Raw genomic sequence first — 22,952 nt, forward strand, 5'->3', positions numbered from 1 at the left:
GCCTGAGTGACACCACGCTCAGCCAGGAGGGGACAGGACAAAATTTATTCAGGACAAACCCATCTATGAGCAGGGCACAGAGGGATCCCAATGGCCCACAGAGCTGGGTTTGGTGGAACCTTCCAGACACCACCAGCAGCACCAACCCCGGGTCTTTCCCTCTCACCCAGCGTTGGTGGGCAGCGGTGTCCCCAAATGTGGTGATGGAGCAGGACAGTGTCCCCCAACCAGCTTCAGGAGGAGGAGGAGGAAGCAGAGGAGGAGGAGGAGGAGGAGGAGGAGGAGGAAGCAGAGGAGGAGGATTCTGTAAGAAGCTGCCCAGTTCTTTGCCTCCAGGGAAATCTGCTCAGGCTGGAACAAGTCTGAGTTTTACTGGCATGTGCCAACACCTGGGGTGCCAGGCTGGGCAAATCCCCTGGCAACTTTCCAGGGCTGGATCCTGAATGCAGCAGGTGCTCAAAGGAAGAGCCAGAGCATCCAGGCACAGCCTGAGTGACACCACGCTCAGCCAGGAGGGGACAGGACAAAATTTATTCAGGACAAACCCATCTATGAGCAGGGCACAGAGGGTCAGTCATAAATGCAGTTACAAATTCAGTGTGGCAGCCAATTCTGGATCCAGCTGTGCGTTATTGGGTCTCACTCTGATCTGGCTGCCAGCTGCAAGCCCGCCTCAGGCTTTCCCAGCAGATTTGGGGTAGAGCGTGGTGAACAGGGCGTCGGTGAGGGCTGAGGGCAGGTAGCTGAGGGGCAGGTAGAGCAGCTTGGCGTCCCAGCCGGCGGAATAGCGGCTACGGGGGTGCAGGCTGGTCAGAGCGTGCTCCATGCAGTTGGTGACCAGGGACAGGTCGCTGTTGTAGCCCTTCTGCATCAGCTTGAGCAGGGAAACAACTGCAGAGGCAGAAAACACCACTGAGATCCTGGAGCTGGGCAGAGCCAGGTGGCTCCAGGGGGGTTTGGGGCAGTGGGACCCCCATGGGACCCCCATGGGACTCCTTGTGTCAGGAGACAAAAGAATCACTCAGCTTTTGGGGGAGGTACTTACAGTCCCTCAAGTAACTCTCCCCATAACTCTCTTTGATTTCTGCAGGAAGCTTCTCCCAGCAGGCCTGAAAATTATTCCCCAGGTTCTCAACGTTGGTGATCATGGTTTTGAAGTAGCCCGGCTCGATCACACTGACCTTCACCCCGAAGTTGTGCATCTCGATCCTGGAAGGGATTGAGCCCTGTGGGACACGGGAGCAGCACCCAAGGGTGTCTGTGCCCAAAACTCCCATGGCATGGAGCCTCGTGCCAGAGGTGTGGGGCAGAGCCTGACCATGCCAGTGGGCATTGTGCCAGCCTGGCACATGGGTGAGATGGTGTGTCAGTAAGCATTTGGCACATTTGGATGGGTTGGGAACAAAGCGAACTCAGGGCAGCCGGGCCAATGTCCACAGGGGAGGTTCCATGCCCACATCTCCTATGGCATGGAGCCTCATGCCAGAGGTGTGGAGCAGACCCTGACCATGCCAGTGGACTCTGTGCCAGCCTGGCACATGGCTGAGATGCTGTGCCAGCAAATGTTTGCCACATCTGGATATGCAGGGAACAAAGCAAAGCTCAGCAGAGCAGGGGCATGTCCTGCAGGATCTTGGACAGGGCCAATGTCCACAGGGAAAGTTCCATGCCCTCATTTCCCGTGGGTACAGCCTCGTGCCAGAGGCACGGAGCACACCCTGACCATGCCAGTGAACATTGTGCCAGCCTGGCACGTGGCTGAGATGCTGTGCCAGCAAATCTTTGCGACATCTGGATTGGATGGGAACAAAGCAGAGCTTGGGCCAGCAGGGCCAATGTCCATAGGAGAGGCTCCATGCCCACATCTCCCTCGTGCCAGAGGTGTGGAGCAGACCCTGACCATGCCAGTGGACATTGTGCCAGCCTGGCACGTGGCTGGGATTCTGTGCCAGCAAGTGTTTGCCACATCTGGATATGCAGGGAACAAAGCAAAGCTCAGGGCAGCAGGGCCATGTCCTGCAGGATCTTGGACAGGGCCAATGTCCATGGGTTGAGGCTCCATGCCCACATCTCCCATGGCTTGGAGCCTCATGCCAGAGGTGTGGAGCAGAGCCAGTGGACTCTGTGCCAGCCTGGCACGTGGCTGAGATGCTGTGCCAGCAAGTGTTTGCCACATCTGGATATGCAGGGAACAAAGCAAAGCTCAGCAGAGCAGGGCCATGTCCTGCAGGATCTTGGACAGGGCCAATGTCCACAGGAAAGGTTCCATGCCCGCATTTCCCGTGGGTACAGCCTCGTGCCAGAGGTGTGGAGCAGACCCTGACCATGCCAGTGAACATTGTGCCAGCCTGGCACGTGGCTGAGATGCTGTGCCAGCAAATGTTTGCCACATCTGGATATGCAGGGAACAAAGCAGAGCTTGGGCCAGCAGGGCCAATGTCCACAGGAGAGGCTCCATGCCCACATCTCCCTCGTGCCAGAGGTGTGGAGCAGACCCTGACCATGCCAGTGGACTCTGTGCCAGCCTGGCACGTGGCTGGGATTCTGTGCCAGCAAGTGTTTGCCACATCTGGATATGCAGGGAACAAAGCAAAGCTCAGGGCAGCAGGGCCATGTCCTGCAGGATCTTGGACAGGGCCAATGTCCATGGGTGAGGCTCCATGCCCACATCTCCCTCATGCCAGAGGTGTGGAGCAGAGCCAGTGGACTCTGTGCCAGCCTGGCACGTGGCTGAGATGCTGTGCCAGCAAATGTTTGCCACATCTGGATATGCAGGGAACAAAGCAAAGCTCAGGGCAGCAGGGGCACGTCCTGCAGGATCTTGGACAGGGCCAATGTCCACAGGAGAGGCTCCATTTCAGGAGCTGCTCACTTCAGCAGCAGAGACAAGACCGACCTGTGCTCGGTCACGGCTGTGTGAGGGTTAGAGCTGACAGCTGCACCAAAGTCCAGAAAAACAAGTCGGGAAATCATGATGTAGAACTTGTAAGTCTGCTGATCCAGACTTACCTGAGGCTGTCAGAGAAGGCTTCCACGCCGTACTTGGAGATGCAGTAGCCTCCACCAAAGAAGGACAGGCGGCCCATCACGCTGGACACGTTGACCACGCGGCCCCGCGCCCGCCGCACCAGCGGCAGCAGGCTCAGCGTCACCTCCACCAGCCCCACCAGGTTGACATCCAGCACCTTCATAAAGTCCTCCTTGCTCAGCCACTCGTTGGGGGCGGTGGGGATGGCGATGCCTGCGTTGTTCACCAGCCCCCAGAGCCCTGCAGAGGGGATGGGGTGAGTTGGGGCTGTTCCGTGTGACGGTGTTCACAGGAGTCTCAGGTTGAGGGAAGAGAAGAGGATCTGACTCCATGTTTCAGAAGGCTTGATTTATTATTTTATTATATATATTGCATTAAAACTATACTAAAAGAATAGAAGAAAGGATTTCCTCAGAAGGCTAGCAAAGAATGGAATAGCAAAGAATGATAACAAAAGCTCTGTCTTGGATTCTGTGTCCGAGCTAGCTAAGCTGTGATTAGCCATTAATTAGGAACATCTAACATAGACTAATTAAAGATCCACCTGTTGCATTCCACAGCAGCAGATAACCATTGCTTACGTTTTGTTCCTGAGGCCTCTCAGCTTCTCAGGCCTAAAGAAAGGATTTTTCATAGAAGATATCTGCCACAGTCCCAAAGCCCACAGCCCTGTGCCAGCCTCACCTGTGTTGAGTGGGCAAGGTGGCAGGAGAGCTGTTGGGGTAATCATGTCTTAATTAGCTGATTTTCAGGGGGGAAAGGGTTGAAAGCTGAACTCTCTGCCTGCAGGAGCCAATGGCAGATGGATGTCGCCAGAGAAGCGACAGGAATTAATTACAGAGCCGTGATTGCCCCTCAGCCTGGCATGGAAAGCAAGAGGGGACAACAGGGTGACAAGAAGGATATCGACCCCATTTTACCTTGGTCCCCCACGCGCTCCCGCACCCAGGCGGTGACACGGGCGATGCTCTCGCTGCAGGTGACATCCAGCAGCACGGTCTGCAGCCGCTCGGAGGTGCCGGCCCGCAGCTGCGCGGCGCCGCTCTCCGTCAGGCAGGCGGCCAGCACCCGCAGCCCGCGCCGGTCCAGCTGCCGCGCCAGGAGCTTCCCGAAGCCGCTGTCGCAGCCCGTGATCAGCACGTGCTTCTCCGAGAGCCGCGGCACCGTCTGCCGCTCCCGGTGCCAGCGGCGCAGCAGGAGCAGCGCCAGCAGCGCGGCCGCCGCGTACAGCCACATCCTGCCCGGTGGCACCGGTGCCGGTACCGGGATGGGGAGTAGGACGCGAGCCGGAGACGTTTGTCCTGACCTTGGCCTTTCCCTCCGGGCGCTGTTAATAATTAATTTGCGGATCCCGGGGCAGATCGCGGTGATAACGCTGGGCCTCCGGGCGCTACCGGGATGCCGGAGCGGCTCCGCCCCGTCCTCTCACGGGCTCGTCCCGCTGCTGCCGCCTGGAGCCCGCCGGGCCGCGGGCGGTGTCCCGGGATGTGTCCCGGGGCTTCGCTCTTGCGGGGAATCGTTAACGGCAGCGGGGCAGCGCCCGCGGGTTCCCGCATCGGTGCGGTGCCGTCCCGGGAAGCCCACGGAGCCCGGGACCATCCCGGGGCACGGAACATCCCCGGGAGCCCTCCGGATCACGGGGCTATCCCGGGATCCTCTCAGATCCTGGAATCACCCCGAAAGCCGGGATCCCCCCGGAGCTCAGCACCACCGGGTCTACCGGACACCGGGACAAACCAGGACCACGTGTCCGGGGACCTCGGGACAGGCCCACCTGGGACCCCCTCGGATCCCGGGACACCCCCGGACCCCCATGCCCCCGGATTTCTCCGGACACCGGGACATCCCGGGGCCTCCGTTCTACCGGACCCACCCGCCCCGGGGCATTTCAGGACCCCAAAATCCGCCCTAACCTCAGCCCCCCGGCTCGCACCCGCCTCCGAACCCCCTCGAACCCCGGGACTCCCCCGGACCCCCACGCCCCCGAATTTCTCCGGATCCCGGGGTTCCCCCGGACCACCGGGACACCCCGGGACCTCCGCGCTCCCGGGACATTGCAGGACCCCAAAATCCTCCCTAACCTCAGCCGCCCGGTTCCCACCCGCCTCGGGACCCCCTCGGACCCCGGGATATCCCCGCACCTCAGCACCCCGCCACCCTCCCGGTCCCGGGAGCCCCCGGTCCCCCCGGGACCTCCCCGGTGCTTTGCTCTCCTCCCACTCCCCCGGTTCCCGGTGCCCCCGCCCCCTCGGCCCGAGGCCGGACTACAACTCCCGGCAGCCCCCGGGTCCCGCGCCGCCGTTTCCCGCCGCCTCCCGGCGCTCCGTTCCCGCCATGGCGGGGTTCGATCCGGCGGCGCTGCCCGAGCTGCTCCCGGTCTATTACCGGCGGCTCTTCCCGCACGGCCCCTACGGCCGCTGGCTCAGCTACGGCGGCGGTGAGCGGGGAGGAACCGGTACCGGGCGGGGGGGGGCAGAGTCGGAGATGCGGCGATACCGGGCGGGGGCACCGATACCGGGCGGGGGATTCTACCGGGGACCGTGATACCGGGCGGGGGGCACCGATACCGGGCAGGGGATTCTACCGGGGACCGTGATACCGGGCGGGGGGCACCGATACCGGGCGGGGGATTCTACCGGGGACCGTGATACCGGGCTGGGGGAATCGATACCGGGCAGGGGGTTCTACCGGGGACCGTGATACCGGGCGGGGGGCACCGATACCGGGCAGGGGATTCTACCGGGGACTGTGATACCGGGCTGGGGGAATCGATACTGGGCAGGGGATTCTACCGGGGACCGTGATACCGGGCTGGGGGCATCGATACTGGGCGGGGGATTCTACCGGGGACCGTGATACCGGGCTGGGGGAAATCGATACTGGACAGGGGATTCTACCGGGGACTGTGATACCGGGCTGGGGGAATCGATACTGGGCAGGGGGTTCTACCGGGAGCCGTGATACCGGGCGGGGGGCACCGATACCAGGCAGGGGGCTCCGGTACCGGGTGGGGGGCTCTACCAAGGACCGTGATAGCGGGCGGGAGGCACCGATACGGGCTGGGGGAATCGATACCGGCTGGGGGAATTGATACCAAGCTGAGGCACCGATACCGGGCGAGGGGCACCGATACCGGGCAGGGGATTCTACCGGGGACCGTGATACCGGTCTGGGGGAATCGATACTGGGCAGGGGGTTCTACCGGGAGCCGTGATACCGGGCGGGGGTACCGGTACCGGGCGGGGGGCACCGATACTGGCTGGGGGAATTGATACCAAGCTGAGGCACCGATACCGGGCGAGGGGCACCGGTACTGGGCGGGGGGCTCTACCAAGGACCGTGGTAGCGGGCGGGGGGCACCGATATGGGATGGGGGAATTAATACCAAGCTGAGGCACCGATACCGGGCGAGGGGCACCGGTACCGGGCAGGGGGCTCTACCGGGGACTGTGATACCGGGCTGGGGGAATCGATACTGGGCAGGGGGTTCTACCGGGAGCCGTGATACTGGGCGGAGGGGCACTGATACCGGGTGGAGGGCACCGATACCGGGCTGGGGGAATCAATACCGAGCGGAGGCATCGATACCGGGCGGGGGGCACCGATACCCGACAGCAACACCCCGATGCCCGGTCCCAGCGCACTTTGGGATGCCGGGACGGGCGGTGGGTGGATGCTCTGACCGGGACACCGGGAGGAGCAGGGAAGGGGGGGTCTGGGGGTGACTCTAGGATGGCACTGACCTCCCCCGACCCTCTCCATCCCTGCAGTGAAGAACTTCCAGCTGCGGGAATTCTCCTTCACCCTGCGGGACGATGTCTACCTGCGCTTCCAGTCCTTCAGCAGCCCCCAGGAGCTGGAGCGGGAACTGCAGAAGATCAACCCCTACAAAATCGACATCGGCGCTGTCTATTCCCACCGGGTGAGTCCCGACCGCCGGGCTGGGGGGGTCTGCGGGGGTCTCTGGCCACGCTGAGCCCATCCTGTCCCTCCTGCAGCCCAACCAGCACAACACGGTGCACCTGGGAGCCTTCCAGCCGCAGGAGAAGGAGCTGGTGTTTGACATTGACATGACGGATTATGACGATGTCAGGACGTGCTGCAGGTTTTTTGGGGGGGTTGTGGGGGCTGGGAGGGGGTTCAGGGGTGTGGGGTGTCCACCTGAGCCCCCTCACTCTGCCCCCAGCTCGGCTGATATCTGCTCCAAGTGCTGGACGCTGATGACCATCGCCGTCCGCATCATCGACCGCGCGCTCGTGGGTGAGGGGCTTGGGGAGAAACGGGGCTTGTCCAGGACCCACAGTGATGCCAGACCCCAAAGAATTCACAGAATTTATAGAATTACTGGCTTGGAAGAGAATTTTAAGGTCATCAAGCCCAAACCAGCCCAAACACCTCAACCAAACCATAGCACTGAGTGCGGCGTCCAATTTTTGTTAAACACATCCAGGGATGGTGACTCCACCACCTCCCCTGGAATTCTTCTTCTGTGAATTCCTAAAATTCACAGAATTCATAGAATGACCAGTTTGGAAGAGAATTTTAAGGTCGTCAAGTCCAACCCAGCCCCAATACTTCAACCAAACCATAGCACCCAGTGCCACGTCCAATCATTTTTTAAGCACACCCAGGGATGGTGACTCCACCACCTCCCTGGTCCCTGGGAATTGCCAAAATTCACAGAATTTACAGAATGACCAGGCTGTAAGAGAATTTTAAGGTCATCAAGCCCAAACCAGCCCAAACACCTCAACCAAACCATAGCACTGAGTGCGGCGTCCAATTTTTGTTAAACGCATCCAGGGATGGTGACTCCACCACCTCCCCTGGAATTCTTCTTCTGTGAATTCTATGAATTCCCAAAATTCACAGAATTCATAGAATGACCAGTTTGGAAGAGAACTTTAAGGTCATCAAGCCCAAACCAGCCCAAACACCTCAACCAAACCATAGCACTGAGTGCGGCGTCCAATTTTTGTTAAACGCGTCCAGGGATGGTGACTCCACCACCTCCCTGGTCCCTGGGAATTGCCAAAATTCACAGAATTTACAGAATGACCAGGCTGTAAGAGAATTTTAAGGTCATCAAGCCCAACCCAGCCCCAATACTTCAGCTAAAGCATAGCACCCAGTGCCACGTCCAATCATTTGTTAAAGACATCCAGGGATGGTGACTCCACCACCTCCCCTGGAATTCTTCTTCTGTGAATTCTATGAATTCCCAAAATTCACAGAATTCATAGAATGACCAGTTTGGAAGAGAATTTTAAGGTCATCAAGTCCAACCCAGCCCCAATACTTCAACTAAAGCATAGCACCCAGTGCCACGTCCAATCATTTTTTAAACACACCCAGGGATGGTGACTCCACCATCTCCCCAGGCGGAACATTCCAGAATTTTATCCCATTTTCTGTAAAAAAACTTTTTCCTAATATCCAACCTAAATTTTCCTTGACAAAGCTCGAGGCTGTGTCCTCTGGTTCTGTCAGGGCTGCCTGGGGAAAGAGCCTGACCCCCTCTGTGGGAAATGGATTTGTAGGAAATTGTTAAAGTTTGATAGAAGGTTCACATAGTGTGTATTTGTATGTAAATTCTGAGATAAGGAATGTTGACTTAGAAATGTTATGGAATAGGACAGATGTTTGAGAGAGAAATTGAATTAGAAATAAGTTTTAAAGGATGGTCTTGTATATAAGATTAGATATTTTGGAGAAAAAGAACTATGGAATAACTAGAATAGGACTGTGAAAGATGTATTGTAGTAGGGTAATTTTAAATTATTAGTTTTAAGGTATTTACAGTATATAAACCCATCTGTCCCCCCTCCAAAACCCATCTTTGCCCCCCAAAACCCCACCTGTGCCCCCCCAAACCCCATGTGTGCCCCTCCACACCCATCTATGCCCCCCAAACCCATCTATACCCCCCAAATCCATATTTCCTCCTCCAAACCCATCTATGCTGCCCCAAACCCCATCTGTGCCCACTCCAAGCCCCATCTGTGCCCCCAAAACCCATCTATGCCCCCCCAAATCCATATTTCCTCCTCCAAACCCATCTGTGCCTCCCAAACCCCATCTGTGCTTCCCCCAAACCCATCTGTGCTTCCCCCAAACCCATCTGTGCCCCCCAAAACCCATCTGTGCTCCCTCAAACACATCAGTGCCCCCATCTGTGCTTCCCCCAAACCCATCTGTGCCCACTCCAAACCCCACCTGTGCCCCCCAAAACCCATCTGTGCCCACTCCAAACCCATCTGTGCCCACCCCAAACCCCACCTGTGCCCCCCAAACCCATCTGTGCCCACTCCAAACCCCACCTGTGCCCCCCAAAACCCATCTGTGCTCCCTCAAACACATCAGTGCCCCCCAAAACCCATCTGTGCCCTCCAAAACCCACCTGTGCCCACTCCAAACCCATCTGTGCCCACTCCAAACCCCATCTGTGCTTCCCCCAAACCCATCTGTGCCCACTCCAAACCCATCTGTGCCCACCCCAAACCTCACCTGTGCCCCCAAACCCCATCTGTGCTCCCTCAAACCCATCTGTGCTCCCTCAAACACATCAGTGCCCCCATCTGTGCCCCCCAAAACCCACGTGTGCCCCCCAAACCCCATCTGTGCCCACTCCAAACCCATCTGTGCCCCCCAAACCCCACCTGTGCTCCCTCAAACACATCAGTGCCCCCATCTGTGCCCCCCAAACCCCACCTGTGCCCCCCAAACCCATCTGTGCCCACTCCAAACCCCACCTGTGCCCCCCAAAACCCACGTGTGCCCCCCCAAACCCCGTGTGTGCCCCCACAGAGGACCTGGGCGTGCGGCACCGCCTGTGGGTGTACTCTGGCAGGAGGGGTGTGCACTGCTGGGTGTGCGACGACCACGTCAGGAAATGGTCCCCAGCCCTGAGGGCAGCGGCTGTGGAGTACCTGAGCCTGGTCAAGGTGGGTTTGGGTACCCCCTGAGCCTGGTCAGGGTGGGTTTGGGTACCCCCTGAGCCTGGTCAAGGTGGGTTTGGGGGGGTTTGGGTACCCCCTGAGCCTGGTGAAATTGGATTTATGGGGGTTTGGGTACCCCCTGAGCCTATGGAAGGTGGGTTTGGGTGCTCCTGGGCCTGGTCAAGGTGGGTTTGGGCACCCCCTGCCCACCCCTGAGCCTGGTCAAGGTGGATTTTGGGGGGGTTTGGGCACCCCTGAGCCTGGTGAAGGTGGGTTTGGGGGGGTTTGGGTACCCCCTGAGCCTGGTGAAATTGGATTTATGGGTCTTTGGGTACCCCTGAGCCTGGTCAAGGTGGGTTTGGGCACCCCTGGGCCTGGTGAAGGTGGGTTTGGGGGGGTTTGGGTACCCCTGAGCCTGGTCAGGGTGGGTTTGGGGGGTTTGGGTACCCCTGAGCGTGGTCAGGGTGGGTTTGGAGGGGTTTGGGTACCCCTGAGCCTGGTGAAGGTGGGTTTGGGTACCCCTGAGCCTGGTCAAGGTGGTTTGGGGGGGTTTGGGTACCCCCTGAGCCTGGTGAAATTTGATTTATGGGTCTTTGGGTACCCCTGAGCCTGGTCAAGGTGGGTTTGGGGAGTTTGGGTACTCCTGGGCCTGGTCAGGGTGGGTTTGGGGGAATTTGGGTACTCCTGAGCCTATGGAAAGTGGGTTTGGGGGGGTTTGGGTACCCCCTGAGCCTGGTGAAATTGGATTTATGGGGCTTTGGGTACCCCTGAGCCCGGTCAAGATGGGTTGGGGGGGGTTTGGGTACCCCTGAGCCTGGTGAAGGTGGGTTTGGGCACCCCCTGCCCACCCCTGAGCCTGGTCAAGGTGGGTTTGGAGGGGTTTGGGCACCCCTGAGCCTGGTCAAGGTGGGTTTGGGTACCCCTGATCCTGGTTAAGATGGGTTTGTGATGATTTGGGCACCCCTGACCCTGGTGAAAATGGATTTATGGGGCTTTGGGTACCTCTGATCTGGGTGAAAGTGGGTTTGGGGTGCCCAGCACCCCCTCACCCTGCAGCAGGTGGGTTTGGGGTGCCCAGCACCCCCTCACCCTGCAGCAGGTGGGTTTGGGGTGCCCTGCCCACCTCCCCAAACCTGACCCTCCTGTCCCCCAGGGCGGAGCAGACACGGTGAAGAAGGTGAGCCTGGCCCAGCCCGTGCACCCCTTCATCAGGTGGGTGAGGATTTGGCAGAGAAGTTTTACTTTTTTTTGACCCAGAGCACTGAGCCCTCTGTCCCTGGTGGCACTGGTGGCACTGAGCCTGTCCCTGGTGGCACTGGTGGCACTGAGCCCTCTATCCCCATGTCCCCAGGCTCTTGGTGGCACTGAGCCCGTCCCTGGTGGCACTGAGCCCTCTGTCCCCTGTGTCCCCAGGCGCTCGGTGGCACTGAGCCTGTCCCCGTGGGCACTGGTGGCACTGAGCCCTCTGTCCCAGGTGGCACTGAGCCCTGTGTCCCCATGTCCCCAGGCACTTGGTGGCACTGAGCCCGTCCCTGTGGGCACTGGTGTCTCTGGTGGCACTGAGCCCTCTGTCCCTGTGTCCCCAGGCTGTCAGTGGCACTGAGCCCTGTGTCCCTGTCCCCATGGGCACTGGTGGCACTGAGCCCTCCCTGGTGGCACTGAGCCTTCTGTCCCTGTCCCCATGGGCCTGATGTCCCTAGCCCTGTGTCCCTGTCCCCCGGCACTCAGTGGCACTGAGCCCTCCCTGGTGGCACTGAGCCCTGTGTCCCTGTGGGCACTGGTGTCCCTGAGCCCTGTGTCCCTGTGGTGGCTCTGAGCGCCCTCTGTCCCTGGTGGCACTGAGCCCTCTGTCCCTGTCCCCAGGCACTCAGTGGCACTGAGCCCTCTGTCCCAGGTGGCACTGAGCCCTGTCCTGTCCCAGCCTGTGACTCCCATGGCATGTCGTGGCGCTGAGCCCTCCCTGGTGTCACTAGTGGCACTGAGCCCTTTGTCCCTGTCCCCATGGGCACTGGTGGCACTGAGCCCTCTATCCCCTTGGCCCCAGGTGCTCGGTGGCACTGAGCCCTCTGTCCCTGGTGTCCCTGGTGGCACTGAGCCCTCTGTCCCTGGTGGCACTGGGCCCTCTGTTCCTGTCCCCAGGCTGTCAGTGGCACTGAGCCCATCCCCATGGGCACTGGTGGCACTGAGCCCTCTGTCCCTGGTGTCCCTGAGCCCTGTGTCCCTGTCCCTGGTGTCCCTGGTGTCCCTGGTGTCCCTGATCCTGTGTCCCTGTGCCAGGCGCTCGGTGGCACTGAGCTGGCGCTGGTGGCACTGAGCCTGTCCCTGTGGGCACTGGTGGCACTGAGCTCTCTGTCCCTGTCCCTATGGGCACTGGGTGGCACTGAGCCTGTCCCTGGTGTCCCTGATCCTGTGTCCCTGTGCCAGGCGCTCGGTGGCACTGAGCCCTGTGTCCCTGATCCCGTGTCCCCGTGCCAGGCGCTCGGTGGCCGTGGTGCAGCAGTACTTTGAGCGGCACGCGCTGCTGGCACAGGACATCCTGGGCAGCCCCGAGAGGTGGGACAAGGTGCTGGCCCTGCTCCCCGAGGGTATCCTTCCTTGTGGGGGGAAAACTAAAATATGGGGTTAAAATTAAAATATGGGTTTAAAATTAATTAAAATGTGGGGTTAAAATGTGGGGTTAAAATTAAAATATGGGTTAAAATTAATTAAAATATGGGGTTAAAATATGGGGTTAAAATGTGGGGTTAAAATTAAAATATAAGTTAAAATGGGGTTAAAGTATGGGGTTAAAGTTAAAATACGGGGTTAAAATGTGGGGTTAAAATTAAAATATGGGGTTAAAATATGATGTTAAAACGTGGGATTAAAATTTCCCAAGAGATGGGACGAGGTGCTGGCCTGCTCCTGAGGGTATCCTTCCTTATGGGGAGAAAACTAAAATATTTGGGTTAAAATATGGGTTAAAATTAATTAAAATATGGGGTTAAAATGTGGGGTTAAAATTAAAATATGGGTTAAAATTAATTAAAATATGGGGTTAAAATGTGGGGTTAAAATTAAAATATGGGTTAAAATGGGGTTAAAGTATGGGGTTAAAGTTAAATATGGGGTTTAAAATATGAGTTTAAAACGTGGGATTAAAATTAACTGTGGGGTTAAAATTAAAATATGGGGTTAAAACTTGAGGTTTAAGATGGGGTTGAAGCATGGGTTAAAATGGGGTCCTGGAAGGGTAAATGAGACCCTGGAAAGGATGAAACAGATCCTGGAAGGGTAAATGCGGTCCTGGAAGGGTAAATGGGGTCCTGGAAGGGTAAATGCGGTCCTGGAAGGGTAAATGGGATCCTGAGGAGTAAATTGGATCCTGGAAGGGTAAATGTGATTCTGGAAGGGTAAATGTGATTCTGGAAGGATAAAATGGATCCTGGAAGGGTAAATGTGCTCTTAGAAGGGTAAATGCACTCCTGAAAGGGTAAAACGGATCCTGGAAGGGTAAATGCGATCCTGAGGGATAAATTGGATCCTGGAAAGGCTAAATGGCATCCTGGAAGGGTAAATGGGGTCCTGGAAAGGGTAAAACAGATCCTGGAAGGGTGAATGGTGTCCTGGAAGGGTAAATGCACTCCTGGAAGGGTAAATGGGATCCTGAGGGGGTAAATGCACTCCTGGAAGGGTAAATGGGATCCTGGAAGGGTAAATGGGATCCTGGAAGGGTAAATGTGATCCTGGAAGGGTAAATGCACTCCTGGAAGGGTAAAAGGGGTCCTGGAAGGGTAAAAGCGATCCCGTGTGAGCCTTGACGGCCGTCAGAGCTGCGGGAGCCGCTGCAGGCGGAGTTTCCCCGCAAGAAGGACTCGGTGCAGCGCTGGGAGCTGCTGCGGGCCCGCGCCGAGCGCGAGCGGGAGCGGGGCCGGGCCGGGCACCCCGAGTGGGAGGTGATGCTGCAGCTCTGCTTCCCCCGCCTGGACTGCAACGTCAGCAAAGGGCTCGGCCACCTGCTCAAGAGCCCCTTCAGCGTGCACCCCAAAACAGGTGGGACCCCAAAACAGGTGGGCACCACAAATAGGTGACACCCCAAAAAAGGTGGGACCTCAAAAAAGGTGGGCACCCCAAACAGGTGGGCACCCCAAAACAGGTGGGCACCCCAAAACAGGTGGGCACTCCAAATAGGTGGGCACCGCAGAACAAGTGGGACCCAAAACAGGTGGGACCCCAAAACAGGTGGGCACCCAGAACAGGTGGGCACACCAAAATACATGGGACCCCAAATAGGTGGGACCCCAAACAGGTGGGACCCCAAAACAGGTGGGCACCCCAAAACAGGTGGGCACCCCAAACAGGTGGGGACCCCAAACAGGTGGGCACTGCAGAACAAGTGGGACTCCAAAACAGCTGGGCACTCCAAAACAGATGGGACCCCAAAACAAGTGGGCACCCCAAAACAGGTGGGCACCCAAAACAGGTGGGCACCCCAAAACAGGTGGGCACCCCAAATAGGTGGGACCCCAAAACAGGTGGGACCCCAAAACAGGTGGGCACCCCAAAACAGGTGGGCACCAAAACAGGTGAGCATCCCAAATAGGTGGGACCCCAAAACAGGTGGGCACCCCAAAACAAGTGGGCACCTCCAAACAGGTGGGCACCTCCAAACAGGTGGGACCCCAAACAGGTGGGCACCCCAAACAGGTGGGCACCCCAAAACAGGTGGGCACCCCAAAACAGGTGGGCATCCCAAAACAGGTGGGCACCCCAAAACAGGTGGGCACCCCAAAATAGGTGGGCACCCAAAACAGGTGGGCACCCCAAAACAGGTGGGACCCCAAAACAGGTGGGCACCCCAAAACAGGTGGGCACCCCAAAACAAATGGGCACGTCAAATAGGTGGGCACCCAGAACAGGTGGGCACCTCAAAAAAGGTGAGCACCCAGAACAGGTGGGCACCCAGAACAGGTGGGACCCCCAAACAGGTGGGACCCCAAATAGGTGGGCACCACATATATTAAATTAAATTATTTAATACTATACTAATATGAATATTCTTAATTATTATATTAATGTTACATGATAATTATTATAAATTACCATAGATTGTGATTCTGATTTTTATAAATATTGTTATTTTTATTAATTGGAATTATTATTGTAATTGTTCATTATAACATCTGTGTTATCCCACTGTTCACATAAAACTAAAAACAAAACACGAATTTTTAAACCACCTGTCAGTTACCCCATGTCCAAGCCCAAAAAACCCTAAACCCCATTTTCTCTCTGTGTCTCAGGGCGCATTTCAGTCCCTCTGGACCTGCAGAAGTTGGATGAGTTTGATCCATTCTCAGTGCCCACCATCACGTGCGTCACTGGGAGCACTGGGGGGTCCTGGGGCTGCCAGAGCCCCCCAGAACACCCCAAACCCTAAACTGGAACCCAAACCCTAACACAAAACCCTAAACCCAAACCCTAACCCTAAACAGAAACCCAAACCCTAACACAAAACCCTAACCCTAAACTGGAACCCAAACCCTAACACAAAACCCTAAACCCTAACCCTAACCCTAAACTGAAACCCAAACCCTAACACAAAACCCTAAACCCAAACCCTAACACAAAACCCTAAACCCAAACCCTAACACAAAACCCTAAACCCAAACCCTAACCCTAAAGTGAAACCCAAACCCTAACCCTGACCTTAACCCTACCCTAAATCTGACCCTAATCCTCACCCTAACCCTGACCCTAAACTGTGACCCTAACTCTAACACTGACCCTAAACCTTACCCTAAAACTATTATTAACCTTAACCATAACCCTGACCCTAAACCTGATCCTAACCCTGACCTTCACCCTGACCTGACATGACCCTAGCCCTAACCCTAACCCTAACTCTAACACTGACCCTAAACCTTACCCTAAACCTAATATTAACCTTAACCATAACCCTGACCCTAAACCTGATCCTAACCCTGACCTTCACCCTAACCCTGACCCTGACCTTAACCCTGCCCTAAACCTGACCTGAACCCTAACCCTGACCCTAATCCTCACCCTATCCCTGACCTGAACCCTGACCCTGACCCTAACCCTGACCCTGACCCTAACCCCAAATCTGACAATGACCCTAAAACTTACCCTAAACTTAACATTAACCTTAACCCTAAACCCTAACCCCGATCCTAAACCTGATCCTAACCCTGACCCTGACCTTAACCCTACCCTAAACCTGGTGCTTATCCTGACCCTAATCCTCACCCTAACCCTAAACTCTAGCCTTAAACCTAACCCCAACCCTAACCCTGACCCTAATCCTACCCTGACCCTAACCCTAACATTAACTCCAACCCTAACCCAGAACCTGACCCTAAACCCAACCCTAACTCTAACCCTGACCCTTATCTTGACTCTGTCCCTAAACCTGACCCTAATCCTCACCCTGACCCTAAACCGTGACCCTAACTCTAACACTGACCCTAAACCTTACCCTAAACCTAATATTAACCTTAACCATAACCCTGACCCTAAACCTGATCCTGACCTTCACCCTAACCCTGACCCTGACCCTGCCCTAAACCTGACCCTAATCCTCACCCTAACCCTGATCCTGATCCCGACCCTAACCCTACCCTGACCCTAATCCTCACCCTAACCCTGACCCTGACCCTAAACTCTAGCCTTAAACCTAACCCCAACCCTAACCCTGACCCTGATCCTACCCTAACCCTAACCCAGAACCTGACCCTAAACCCAACCCTAACTCTAACACTGACCCTTATCTTGACCCTGTCCCTAAACCTGACCCTAATCCTCACCCTAACCCTGATCCTGACCCTGACCCTAATCCTACCCTGACCCTAATCCTCACCCTAACCCTGCCCCTGCCCTGTCTGTCCGTCCGTCTGTCTCCACTGTCCGTCTGTCTGTCCGTGCCAGGTCCCTGTGCCAGGAGCTGGACGCGGCCGGCAGCGATGGCGAGCAGGACGAGGGGGGGGACACCGAGCCCAAACGGCGCATGAGGGGTGAGGGGGGGTTTGGGGTCAGGATTTGGGTTAATGGGTTGGGATTTGGGGTCGAGGGTTGGGGTTTGGGGTCAGGGTTTGGGGTTTGGGGTCAGGGGTTGGGATTTGGGGTCAGGGTTTGGGGTTTGGGGTCAGGGTTTGGGGTCAGGGATGGAGTTTGGGTCAGGGTTTGGGGTCAGAGATGAGGTTTGGGGTCAGAGGTGGGGTTTGGGGTCAGGGTTTGGGATTTGGGGTCGGGGGTTGGGGTTTGGGGTCAGGAATGGAGTTTGGGTCAGGGTTTGGGGTCAGGGATGGAGTTTGGGTCAGGGTTTGGGGTCAGAGGTGGGGTTTGGGGTCATGGCTTGGGATCAGAGTTGGGGTTTGGGGTCAGGGATGGCATTTGGGGGGTCAAGGTTGAGATTTTGGGGTTCAAGGCTGGGATTTTGGGAGTCATGGTTGAGGTTTGGGGATCAAGACTGGGAGTTTGGGGTCTAGGTTGGGGTTTTGGGGGGTAGGGTCAGGGTTTGAGAGTTAAGGCTGTGGTTTTGGGGGTTGGGGATGGAGTTTTGGATGTCAAGGCTGTGGTTTTGGGGGTTAGGGTCAGGGATTGGGGGTCAAGGTTGGGGTTTTGGGGTCAGGGATGGCATTTGGGGTTCAAGGCTGGGATTTTGGGGGTCTAGGTTGGGGTTTTGGGGGTCAGGGTTGGGGATTGGGTATCAAGGTTGGGTTTTGGGAGTCGGGAACAGGGTTTTGGGGGTCAGGGATGGGGTTTTGGGGGTCATGGCTGTGGTTTTGAGGGTTAGGATCAGAGATTGGGGTCATGGCTGTGGTTTTGGGGGTCGAGGACGGAGTTTTGAGGGGCGGGGCTGTGGTTTTGGGGGTCAGGGATGGGGTTAGAGGATCATGGCTGTGGGTTTGAGGGTCAAGGTTGGGGTTTTGGGGTTGGGGCTGTGGTTTTGGGGGTCAGGGCTGTGAGTTTGGGGGTCAGGACTGGTTTTGGGGCTCAGGGCTGTGGTGGTTTTTGGGGGTCAGGGATGGGGTTTGGGGGTTAGGGATTGAGTTTTGGGGATCATGGCTGTGGTTTTGGGGGTCATGGCGGGAGGTTTGGGGTCCCATCGCCCCCTCCCCACTCTCTCCAGACTACAGGAGGACCAGCCTGGCCCCGTTCGTGCGGCTCCTGGAGCAGTTCGTGGAGGGGCTGGAGAGCGCCCGGCGGGGAGAGCGCATCCGCCGCAGCGGTGGGACCCCAAAACCACCCCAAACCACCCAAAATCCACCCCAAAAACCACCCCAAAACCACCCCAAAACCTGCCCCAAAGCCACTCCAAAACCATTCCAAAAACCACCCCAAAAACCACCCCAAAACCACCCCAAAACCTCCCCAAAACCATTCCAAAAACCACCCCAAAAACCATCCCAAAAACCACCACAAAACCATCCCAAAAACCATCCCAAAAACCACCCCAAAACCATCCCAAAAACCATCCCAAAAACCACCCCAAAACCACCCCAAAAACCACCCCAAAACCACCCCAAAAACCCCCCCAAAAACCACCCAAAAACCACCCCAAAACCATCCCAAAAACCATCCCAAAAACCGTCCCAAAACCACCCCAAAACCACCCCAAAACCACCGCAAAACCACCCAAAATCCACCCCAAATCCACCACAAAACCTCCCCAAAACCAACCCCAAAACCACCCCAAAACCACCCCAGAAACCACCCCAAAACCATCCCAAAACCACCCCAAAAACCATCCCAAAAACCACCCCAAAACCACCCCAAAACCACCCCAAAACCACCCCAGAAACCACCCCAAAAACCACCCAAAATCCACCCAAAACCACCCTAAAACCATCCAAAACCACCCCAAAATCACCCCAAAACCACCCCAAAACCACCCCAAAACCACCCCAAAAACCACCCCAAAATCCATCCCAAAAACCCCCCAAAACCACCCCAAAAACCACCCCAAAACTGCCCCAGAAACCACCCCAAAAACCACCCCAAAAACCACGCCAAAACCATCCCAAAAACCACCCCAAAACCATCCCAAAAACCACCCCAAATCCACCCCAAAAACCACCCAAAACCACCCCAAAAACCATCCCAAAACCACCCCAAAACCACCCAAAATCCACCCCAAATCCACCACAAAAACCTCCCCAAAACCAACCCAAAAACCACCTCAAAACCACCACAGAAACCATCCCAAAACCATCCCAAAACCACCCCAAAAACCACCCCAAAAACTGCCCCAAAACCACCCCAAAATTCACCCCAAAACCACCCAAAAACCACCCCAAAACCACCCCAAAAATCACCCCAAAACCATTCCAAAAACCACCCCAAAAACCATCCCAAAAACCACCCCAAAAACCACCACAAAAACCACCCCAAAACCATTGCAAAAATCACCCCAAAACCACCCCAAAATCTATCTTAAAACCATCCCAAAACCATCCCAAACACCACCCCAAAAACCACCCCAAAACCACCCCAAAAACCCCCAAAACCACCCCAAAACCACCCAAAATCCACCCCAAATCCACCACAAAAACCTCCCCAAAACCAACCCCAAAACCACCACAAAACCACCACAGAAACCACCCCAAAACCATCCCAAAACCACCCCAAAAACCATCCCAAAAACCACCCCAAAACCACCCCCAAAACCACCCCAAAACACCCCCAAAAACCACCCAAAATCCACCCCAAAACCGCCCTAAAACCATCCAAAACCACCCCAAAACCACCCCCAAAACCACCCCAAAACCACCCTAAAACCATCCCAAAAGCCATCCCAAAAGCCATCCCAAAAACCACCCCAAAACCACCCCCAAAAGCCACCCCAAAACTGCCCCAGAAACCACCCCAAAAACCACCCAAAACCCACGCCAAAACCATCCCAAAAACCACCCCAAATCACACCCAAAAACCACCCAAAACCATCCCAAAAACCCTCCCAAACCCACCGCAAAACCTCCCAAAATCCACCCCAAATCCACCACAAAACCTCCCCAAAACCAACCCAAAAACCACCTCAAAACCACCACAGAAACCACCCCAAAACCATCCCAAAACACCCCCAAAACCACCCCAAAACTGCCCCAAAACCACCCAAAATTCACCCCAAAACCACCCCAAAACCACCCCAAAACCACCCCAAAACCACCCCAAAACTACCCCAAAACCATCCCAAAACTACCCCAAAACCACCCCAAAACCACCCCAAAATCCACCCCAGAAACCACCCCAAAAACCATCCCAAAACAACCCCAAAACCTCCCCAAAACCATTCCAAAAACCATCCCAAAAGCCATTCCAAAAACCAGCCCAAAAGCCATCCCAAAACCTCCCCAAAACCACCCCAAAACACCCCAAAAGCCAACCCAAAAACCATCCCAAAAATCAACCCAAAACCACCCCAAAACCGCCCCAAAAACCACCCCAAAAACAGCCCCAAAAATCACCCAAAAAGCCAACCCAAAACCACCCAAAATCCACCGCAAAACCGCCCCAAAACCACCCCAAGAACCACCCCAAAAAACTCCCCAAAAACCACCCCAAAACCACCCCAAAACCACCCCAAAAGGGGCCTCTGCCTCTGAGAACGGGCTTGGGGGGCTCCTGTGGGATTTGGGCGTCTTTAATTTTGGGGGTCTGCCCTGTTGGATTTGGGGTCTGTCCTGTGGGATTTGGGGATATTTTATTGAATTTTGGGGGTCTGCCCTGTTGGATTTGGGGTCTGTCCTGTGGGATTTTTGGGTCTTTCGTTGAATTTTGGGGGTCTGCCCTGTGGGATTTGGGGGTCCATCCCTCTGGATTTAGGGTCCTGTCCCATTGGATTTGGGGCCTCCCATTGGATTTGGGGTCTGTCCTTCTGGATTTGGGGTCTTTCATTGAATTTTGGGGGGTCTGTCCCTCTGGATTTGGAGGCCTCCCATTGGATTCAGGGTCTTAATTGAATTTTGGGGTCTGCCCCGTTGGATTTGGGGGTCTCTCTCTGAATTTTGGGGTCTGTTCTGTTGAATTTGGGGTCTGTCCCTCTGGATTTAGGGTCCTGTCCCATTGGATTTGGGGCCTCCCTTTGGATTTGGGGTCTGTCCTGTTGGATTTAGGGTCTGTCCTTCTGGATTTGGGGTCTTTCATTGAATTTTGGGGGGTCTGTCCTGTGGGATTTGGAGCCTGTCCCTCTGGATTTTGGGTTATTTTATTGCATTTTGGGGCCTGTCCCTTTAGATTTGGGGTCTGTCCCATTGTGGGGCCACCACTGAGGGTTGGTGACAGACAGGGACACAAGGAAGGAGCTGAGCAGTGGTTGTTGCTCCGATATTTTTATTTTATCTGGAAAAACCTCTCAATTTCTCCTTTTTTTTTTGCAGATCTCCAAGGAGATTTCTGAGGCCTGGACGCTGCCGGTGTTGTCACTGTCACCTCCCCTGGCCCTGGGGGTCCCCAGGCCCCCATCCCTGCCCTGTTTTTGTACCTTTTGTACTGTTTTTTTTTTTACACAAAAACCATTAAATGTTTCTGTCAGCTTTGGGCTGGGCTGTGCTGAGGAGGGTGGGGGTCCCCTCAGTGTGGGGGGGAGGTGGGGAGGGGGTCCCTGATGTGCAGTGTGGGGTCACTGCCCCCAATCCCCGGCCTGGACCCCCTGTCCTGACCCCAAAACCCTGCCTGGATCATGCCTGACCCCCTAAAGCTGTCCTGACCCCCTAATCCTGAATGGACCCCCTGTCCTGACCCCAAAACCCCACCTGGACCCTGTCCTGACCCTCTAATCCTGCCCTGACCCAATGTCCTGACCCCATAATCCTGCCTGGACCCTCTAATCTTGAATGGACCCTGTCTGGACCCCCTAAACCTGTCCTGACCCCCTCATCCTGAACGGACCCCCTGTCCATACCCCCTAATCCCACCTGGACCCCCTAAGCCTGCTTGGACCCCCTGTCCTGACCCCATAACCTGGCCCTGACCTCCTAAACTTGCCTGGACCCCCTAATCCTGAATGGACCCCCTGCCCTGACCCCATAACCCTGCCTGGACCCCCTAAACCTGCCTGGACCACCTGTCCTGACCACATAACCCTGCCTGGACCCCATAACCATGTCCTGATCCCCTAAACCTGTCCTGACCCCCTAATCCTGAATGGACCCCCTAATCCTGACCCCCTAAACCTGTCCTGACCCTCTAATTCCACCTGGACCCCCGTGTGACGCCATAACCCGGCCCTGACCCCCTAAACCTGCCTGGACCCCTTGTCTGACCCCATAACCCTGTTCTGTCCCCCTAAACCTGCCTGGACCCCTTGTCTGACCCCCTAAACCTGTCTTGACCCCCTAATCCTGAATGGACCCCCTGTTCTGATCCCCTAACCCTGCCTGGACCCCATAACCTCACCTGGATCCTGCCTGGACCCCTAAATCTGCCTTGATCCCCTAATCCTGAATGGACCCCCTGCCCTGACCCCATAACCCTGCCTGGACCCCATAACCGTGTCCTGATCCCCTAAACCTGTCCTGACCCCCTAATCCTGAATGGACCCCTAATCCTGACCCCCTAAACCTGTCCTGACCCTCTAATTCCACCTGGACCCCCTGTGTGACGCCATAACCCTGCCTGGACCCCCTAAACCTGCTGGGACCCCCTACCCTGACCCCATAACCCGGCCCTGACCCCCTAAACCTGCCTGGACCCCTTGTCTGACCCCCTAAACCTGTCCTGACCCCCTGATCTGACCCCATAACCCTGCCTGGACCCCATAACCCCATCTGGATCCTGCCTGGACCCCCTAAACCTGCCTTGACCCTCTAATACTGCCCTGACCCCCTGTCTGACCCCATAATCCTGCCTGGACCCCCTAAACCTGCCTGAACCACCTGTCCTGACCCCATAACCCTGCCAGGACCCCCTAACCCTGCCCTGACCCCCTGATCCCACCTGGACCCCCCCCAGGGGACCCCAACCCTTCCCGGGGTCTCCCCGCCCTC

General features: G+C 56.3%; 2 protein-coding genes across 3 annotated transcripts; one reads left to right on the forward strand and one right to left on the reverse strand.

Moving 5' to 3' along the window:
• Positions 1-482: 482 nt before the first annotated feature.
• On the reverse strand, positions 483-4,769 carry LOC135459106 (retinol dehydrogenase 16-like). The gene is made up of 4 exons (XM_064734759.1): positions 3,949-4,769; positions 3,010-3,268; positions 1,046-1,209; positions 483-891 (listed from the first exon to the last, which is right to left on the reverse strand). The coding sequence occupies exons 1-4, from the start codon at positions 4,262-4,264 to the stop codon at positions 674-676; spliced, it is 957 nt and encodes a 318-aa protein (XP_064590829.1). The 5' UTR covers positions 4,265-4,769; the 3' UTR covers positions 483-673.
• A 531-nt stretch (positions 4,770-5,300) lies between these two features.
• Positions 5,301-21,494, forward strand: PRIM1 (DNA primase subunit 1). Of its 2 annotated transcripts, none has more exons than XM_064734754.1 (12): positions 5,301-5,465; positions 6,799-6,950; positions 7,027-7,133; positions 7,215-7,288; positions 9,836-9,972; positions 11,120-11,178; positions 12,391-12,551; positions 13,777-13,998; positions 15,249-15,318; positions 16,894-16,979; positions 18,098-18,196; positions 21,345-21,494. In XM_064734754.1, the coding sequence occupies exons 1-12, from the start codon at positions 5,363-5,365 to the stop codon at positions 21,362-21,364; spliced, it is 1,290 nt and encodes a 429-aa protein (XP_064590824.1). In that variant the 5' UTR covers positions 5,301-5,362; the 3' UTR covers positions 21,365-21,494. The 2 variants fall into 2 exon arrangements, with proteins under 2 accessions (XP_064590824.1, XP_064590825.1); XM_064734755.1 differs by having other exon boundaries at positions 5,304-5,465; positions 12,442-12,551.
• The last annotated feature ends 1,458 nt before the right edge of the window (positions 21,495-22,952 follow it).

This window comes from Zonotrichia leucophrys, chromosome 29, assembly GCF_028769735.1.
Source record: "Zonotrichia leucophrys gambelii isolate GWCS_2022_RI chromosome 29, RI_Zleu_2.0, whole genome shotgun sequence".
NCBI classification, from domain to species: domain Eukaryota; kingdom Metazoa; phylum Chordata; class Aves; order Passeriformes; family Passerellidae; genus Zonotrichia; species Zonotrichia leucophrys.

What these genes read in the sequence shown, in the direction of transcription:
- LOC135459106 (XM_064734759.1), bottom strand. Translation starts at nt 4,264, where the DNA reads ATGTGGCTGTACGCGGCGGCCGCGCTGCTGGCGCTGCTCCTGCTGCGC. An exon ending in GGAGCGCGTGGGGGACCAAG is followed by an intron (nt 3,269 to 3,948) that starts GTAAAATGGGGT and finishes TCCCCTCTGCAG; the next exon opens with GGCTCTGGGGGCTGGTGAAC. An exon ending in GGAGAGTTACTTGAGGGACT is followed by an intron (nt 892 to 1,045) that starts GTAAGTACCTCC and finishes CTGCCTCTGCAG; the next exon opens with TTGTTTCCCTGCTCAAGCTG.
- PRIM1 (XM_064734754.1), top strand. Translation starts at nt 5,363, where the DNA reads ATGGCGGGGTTCGATCCGGCGGCGCTGCCCGAGCTGCTCCCGGTCTAT. An exon ending in GATGTCAGGACGTGCTGCAG is followed by an intron (nt 7,134 to 7,214) that starts GTTTTTTGGGGG and finishes CTCTGCCCCCAG; the next exon opens with CTCGGCTGATATCTGCTCCA. An exon ending in CAGCGTGCACCCCAAAACAG is followed by an intron (nt 13,999 to 15,248) that starts GTGGGACCCCAA and finishes TCTGTGTCTCAG; the next exon opens with GGCGCATTTCAGTCCCTCTG.